Consider the following 6,415-nt stretch of genomic DNA (forward strand, 5'->3'; position numbering starts at 1 on the left):
GTGGTGAGTTGAAGTAATGGTTCTAATAGAGTTTAGGGCTGTCCTCCCAAGAATAATGTTATACGCTGAAAGGCAATCCACCACTATAAAATCAACCATAAAAGTGACTTGCTTTGGGCTGGTTCCTGCAGTCACTGGAAGGGTAACTACTCCCAATGGATACACCTTATCTCCTGAAAACCCCACGAGAGGAGAATTCATGGGTCGTAACCTTTCCCGGCCTATCATCATTTGGTCGAATACATGGGAAAATATTATATCAGTTGAATTCCCATTACAATAAGTATACGCCTTATAGTGTAGTTAGCTACGACCATGGAGACAACTAGAGGATCATCATGGGGTTGCTGGATCCCTTTAGCATCAGCCTCTGAAAACATAATGGTAGTATCAGCATACCTTAGTGTTTTTGATGGAGAGTTGAACATTCCCACCTCATTCACCTCTGTTCTTGCTCTTCTTACATAAGTTTTTCGGGTCGTGGCTGTTTCACCTCCTCTTGCATACACTCCAGATATGACTCTGATCTCACCTACTGGTTGTTGTTTTGGTGGATGATTGTCCCGCCTCCCTTGTGCGAGATTAGTACCTCGTCTATCATCTCCCGCTATAAACCTTCGCAGGTGACCCCTTCGAATCAAATTCTCAATCTGATCTTTTAAGTCGATACAATCCTCCGTGATATGCCCATGATCTCTATGGAACCTGCAATATTTGTCTCGAGGCCTTCTTGAGGGTTCAGATTTCAGCTTCGATGGACACTTCAGGGAGGGATCATCCTGAATCTGCATTAAAACTTGATCTATAGACATAGTGAGCGGGGTGTAGTTGGTATACTTATCTGAGCTTTTGTAATGAGATGCCCTTTCACTTTGATTGATTGAAGACTTTTTGAATTTGGTCTCCTTCTCGTCCTTGGCACCAGGCTGTGGTCTCTTTTTATCCGCCTTTTTATCTTCTCCTTCTTTCCTCTTTCGCGCACTCATTACATCCTCTGTATTCATATGTTTCCTGGCTCTGACTAGTAATTCTGCCATACTGGTTGGAGGTTCTTTTGACAAGGAGAAAAGGAATCTAAATGTATGCAATCCTCCCATGAAGGAGGTTAGTGCTACCTTGTCATCAGCTTCATCCATTTGTAGCATTTTGGTGTTAAACCGATTGATATATTCCAGTAATGGTTCTCCCTTCTGTTGTTTCACGGTGAGCAGGTGAGTGGCTAGCCTCCTGTGCCTTTGACCTGTAATGAAATGACTTACAAATCCCTTGCTCAACTCTGCAAAGGTCTCGATTGAGCTTGGTTTTAATTTATTAAACCAGACCCATGTCGACCCTTTGAGGGTAGTAGGAAAGGCCTGACACATTATCTAGTCTGGTACAACTTAGAGATGCATAAGTGCCTGGAAAGTCTCCAGGTGATCAAGAGGATCACAAGTCCCATCAAAGCTTTCAAGTGTTGGCATCTTGAACTTACTAGGTAATGGACATCTCATGATAGTCGAGCTAAATGGCAAATTTATTTTTTGAACAAGGTCGTCTATGGTGGTAGCGGAGCCTTTTCCCCTCATAGCTTGCATCACATCTTCCATCTTGGCATTGAGGTTCTGGATCTGTTGGTCGATGTGGGTGACCTCCTCAGTCCGTTCACCAACGTAGGTAGAGGTTAATGGCCTAGAGCTACGTGGGGGAGATGGGTGACCTGCCACCTTATGCTGATCAGCAATTTGGCTATGCTCTGCAAGAGCCTCCTCATGGGAAGGCTCGTTATCTTGCACCTCATGATTTCCCTCCTCAGCATTTAGGTTGGGCTGATCTTGAGGTGGGATTTCGTTATGGTGATGACCTTACCCTTGAGGTGGGTTTCGGGGAATAAAACGTTGTAGGATCATTGCATTTTGTCGAATTAGCTCATTCATTCCCTGATTCAGGGTTTGCATTTGTTGTTCCAACGCTGCAACGCGCTCTAGGTCATTTGGGATGTGAGGGGGTTCCCCCTGTACTTCCTCCTCACTAGAGGCCTGCAATGATGTTCCTTCACCGCGCTGAAATCTGGATCGTAAAACCATAATCCTTTTTTAAAAAGAACTATAACAAGTTTCCCACAAACGGTGCCAACTGATGAAGATTGGTCTGCAACGATCCGAAACGACAACGTTTTCTCTTGACACCGGTGCGATGCCTGCCAAACGAGCTCCGATGGCTAAGTCAGTTTGCAGATAAAAATAAGCAAATCATGAAGTGAAGTTCAATATTGCACGTACCCTTTTAGTTGATGGGAGTCTGTTTTTTATAGCTAACTGAGCCGAGTGTTTGTTGCAATCTTTAAGAAGAGGTTTTGTCGGTAATTTGAATTTCATATAATCAGATCAAAACAACCTTTCGAATCTTATCACCTCATCACCTTATCATCTTTTGTTGATTTCCTCATCACATGATTAAGACCCATAATAATGGCGTTATAGACGAATTACAGTGGCCAGAGACGAAGAAGATGACCCACAGCAGGAATAAACCGGCTTAATTAAGAAGGAACCGACTCAGTTCCTGAATGAGCTAGCTCAGTTGAGTTGATAGAGTTGACTTTTTTGAAAAGAAGCTGACTTAGTTAGGGAAAGAGCTAACTTCTTTTGAGAAGAAGGCGACTCAGTTGGTTTAGGACTGGGATTTGTAGATTTTGATTTCTAATGTTGTTGTAGTCTGTTTTAATTGATTTAAATATTTTATATGGACTGATTAAATACCCAGAATACATAATAAACATTAATATGCAATAATATAAAATGTAATGGAATTTAAATAGACTGTAAGTTAATTATGTGGTGTTTATATTCCTTTATTTGTTATAACAATTGTGAAGAGGTGGAAACATGAGCTAACCTAAGCCGTGCCAAATCCAGCTCATGGCGCCCATCCAGTCTATTCCTTCATCGACCTTAAGGCCCAAGGGACAGGCCCAGTCCGTGTAGAAACCAAGTTAGCATGACCGGGCCTCTATTTGGGTCAATTTAGGCAGATTGGCCCTCTGACTCAGAAGAAAAATATAGAAAATTAGGGCATAATGTAAACTGATATAAATAGAAGTGAGAGAGGAATAAAGAGGCAGGTTGTTTGGAGTGTAAGAAAATTATTTCCTAATAGAGAATCACATTTTCTTGCATCTTCATTTGGCGTTGTATGTGGGAAACGAATAAGAAGATCTACTAATTTCAGCAATGAATGACACAGCTCCAATCGGGAACCATGATCGAAGAAGGATGCTCTCGTCAAGAGAAATAGGGTAAGCGAGTTAGGCACGATGAGTTGATGTAGATCGTTGAAACTCTACGATGAGAGAACGCCGAGCTCAGATCCAGGATGGAATGAAGGGAAGCGCCATCACTCCCTCGCCCACTGATGTGTGTGGAATTGTTCAATTATAAAATACCACTCGTAATAGAATGAATCATTTACAGGATAAGGCTACTTAGAGGGTGTCGAACCTCAAGGATTATGGTGGTTTATCAAGTCTTCAATTAATACTATTTTAATTTAGAAAGAGATTTTGTTTATTGTGTTGTGATTCAATAACATAAACAAAATTAAACTAAGTAAAGGACTGAGATCAGAGAGAGAAGATCTTAGGGATTAGCTTCACCATGAACCTCATACTATGGTCAACTGTTCAACCTCGGGATTTCAACACTTATGTATAATATGGAATTAAACTTAATAACATTCGTTTAATTCAGATATAAAGAAAGATGCTTCATGAATTTCAATTATTAATAACCTAGCTTCGATTGGCATGAATTATCTACCAACCTACTTCTAACTAATGTTGTAGTATAACTCGTCTTCCCTAGGCATAGACGCTAAAAACATTCATTCACGAAAAATGTTTGAACACCATTGCATGATCTCTATTCTTATTGTCCGAGATGCCCTTAGCCGCCAATCTCGCACACTAAGAATAGGTTGAATATAATTTAAGAAGAATTAAATCTAAGATAATGTATTAATTTATCAAAAACTAATATATTTCATTAAAATCCTAATTGCTTAGAACATCTAAGTCAATTGCTCAAAATCATGCTATCAAAATACATTAACAGGTAAAATCCCAAAGTATAGAACAATCAAACCATAGTAATCAGAGTCGGGTTGCATCAATGCCTTAAGAGAGGATTTAGCTACTCATGACGATGGAAGATATCATCTATGTTGTTATGGACTTCATCATCATGGACCGCACTTCTCTTCTGAGGATCTTCACTTTCAATGCTTCATAGAAAACAAGAAAAACCCTAAAAGCCGCCACTAGATCTAGAATTATTTGCAAGAAGAAGAGAGAGCTTTTTTGTGGCCTTGTGAGTCCTTTTATAGAAGTAACTGACTTTTAACAAGGATTAGATAGGCTTTAGGTCTTCTGGGGTCATCTGGGCCCGTCTGGGACGAATTAGGACTTAATTAGAATTAATCTTGTAACTTAGAAATCTGAGTTAACAGGAAAGACTTGAGCATGGAAACTTCTGCTCAAGCTTTCTGGCTAGTGCTCGAGCCTTTTAACTTGTACTCGAGTAGGAATTCCATACTTAGTCTTTTTTTTCCACTTAAATTTTGAAGTGTCTTTTTTATCAACACTTAGAATATTTTGGGACTTCTTCTTCAGGGTACTCGATCACCTTACTTGGGTACTCGAGTCTTTTGACTTATGCTCTAGCCTTTTGGGTTATGCTCGAGCCTTTTGATCTCTGCTCGAGCTTTGGCAACATGGGTCTTCTTAGGTGTCTTTTTATATTTCGAGGGAGTTTATGTTTGAGCCCTTCTGCAAAGGATCGAGCACCTTAAATCTTTGTTCGAGCCTTTTGGCTTTGGTTACTTTTCTTGCCTCAGTCAACTTTGTGCTCGAGCTCTGGAACTTGTGCTCAAACTTTTGCACTTGAACTTCTCCAAAATCACCATTTTGACTCCAAGTTTGATTCAGGTGATCGGGAACAACTCTGTAAGCTTCAAGATCAGTCTTTTAGTCTCAGAATTCCGATTTTATCCCTTTTTTTAGGAAAGTACCTACAAAAGCAACATAAACTAAAATCAATCTAAAGCTGGATAGAAGTACTACTTAAGGTCTTAACATATGCACGTTTAGGGGCTTGAATATACAAGATTCAACGCTCATCACCCACTAGTAGAGGATGAGAGGGTGGAGACAGCAAACATCAACTAGTGAGTAGAGAGAGAAGGATCCATTCATATGGACCCGCAGCATAGGAGGCTTGGACCGAAAGAAGAGGTGGAACGCGTTGAGGTTATCACTTCGTGGTAGAGAGAATAAACTGCAAACACAGTGTTCGACGAATTGCATCAGTCGAAAGTAAGCACTCATAACCAGAGGGCCACCAGGAAGCAACAACAACAACACGATTGAAAGGTGCCCCCAATGAACACCAAGGTTGTTTGGACGTTAGCTCGGATGGTCAATTATCCCTTTACAGAAGAGATTTTGTGATCCCCACAGCCCATAAATTTTTCAATGCCAATGTTCACCCTGTTCGACGAAACTAAGGATCTGACCGAGCATGTTTACTAGATCCAGTTGAAAATGGCTCTGGATACCGAAGATGATGCCCTGATATGCAAGGTCTTCCCAATGAGTCTTACTGACCAGCATTTAATTGGTTCAAGCACTTACCGAGGGGGTTGGTTGGAAGTTTTCGGGCACTTTCCGATCTATTCATAGGACAGTATTTCGGTAACCGGCGAATAGAGAATGATATATTATGTCTATTCACTATGCGATAATAAGAAGACGAATGCCTTCACGTTTTCCTCACCAGGTTTAATCTGAAAATGAGTATGGTGATAGATTGTTATCCATCATCAGTGGTGCAGGTGTTCAAACTGGCCATGATAAGAGGGACTCAATTTCACATATCCTTAGTGGTGACCTCGCCCAAGACTATGGATGAACTTAATTCAAGGGCATAAGGTTACGTGCAACTAGAAGAAGATGAAGCGGTCAATATAAAAAAGACAACAATGGTCACAGTAGAGAGCAAGTCCAAGGCCAAAATAGCCTCCTAGAGAACCCCAGTATCATAATCCTGAGTAATGTCGTAGAAGACCGAAATGAGGCAGTGAGAGGATGAGATTGTCAGCCCCCTGAAGGTCACTTTAGCACGGCTGTACTAGGAGAATAAAGGGATGTTTCGATTGCCCCAACCGATCAGGCAGCTGATTGAGCAAAGGGACTAATCAAAGTACTACACGTTCTATAGCGACTTTGGGCACCAAACAAATGAGTGCAGGAACCTGAGGAGGCAGGTTAAGATGCTGATTGCAAAAGGAGACTGATGAGCGCTGAAAAGTGCGCAATTAAACCCCTTAAGCTTAGGTATTCTACGACCTTTATCTATCTTATTTTTCCGTCTTAGACAAA

General features: G+C 40.9%; 1 protein-coding gene across 1 annotated transcript; it reads right to left on the reverse strand.

Annotated features, from left to right (window-relative positions):
* Positions 1–254: 254 nt before the first annotated feature.
* LOC132280953 (uncharacterized) lies at positions 255–1,364 on the reverse strand. The gene has a single exon (XM_059782700.1). It carries the CDS (start codon positions 1,362–1,364, stop codon positions 255–257), a length of 1,110 nt encoding a protein of 369 aa, XP_059638683.1.
* Between the last annotated feature and the right edge of the window lie 5,051 nt (positions 1,365–6,415).

This window comes from Cornus florida, unplaced genomic scaffold (assembly GCF_030987335.1).
Source record: "Cornus florida cultivar Cherokee Brave unplaced genomic scaffold, ASM3098733v1 CherokeeBrave_3.0.0_Hap2_Chr11, whole genome shotgun sequence".
Taxonomy (NCBI): Eukaryota; Viridiplantae; Streptophyta; class Magnoliopsida; order Cornales; family Cornaceae; genus Cornus; species Cornus florida.

Excerpts from the sequence above, each read along its gene's own strand:
- LOC132280953 (XM_059782700.1), bottom strand. The coding sequence starts at position 1,364 with ATGTGTCAGGCCTTTCCTACTACCCTCAAAGGGTCGACATGGGTCTGG.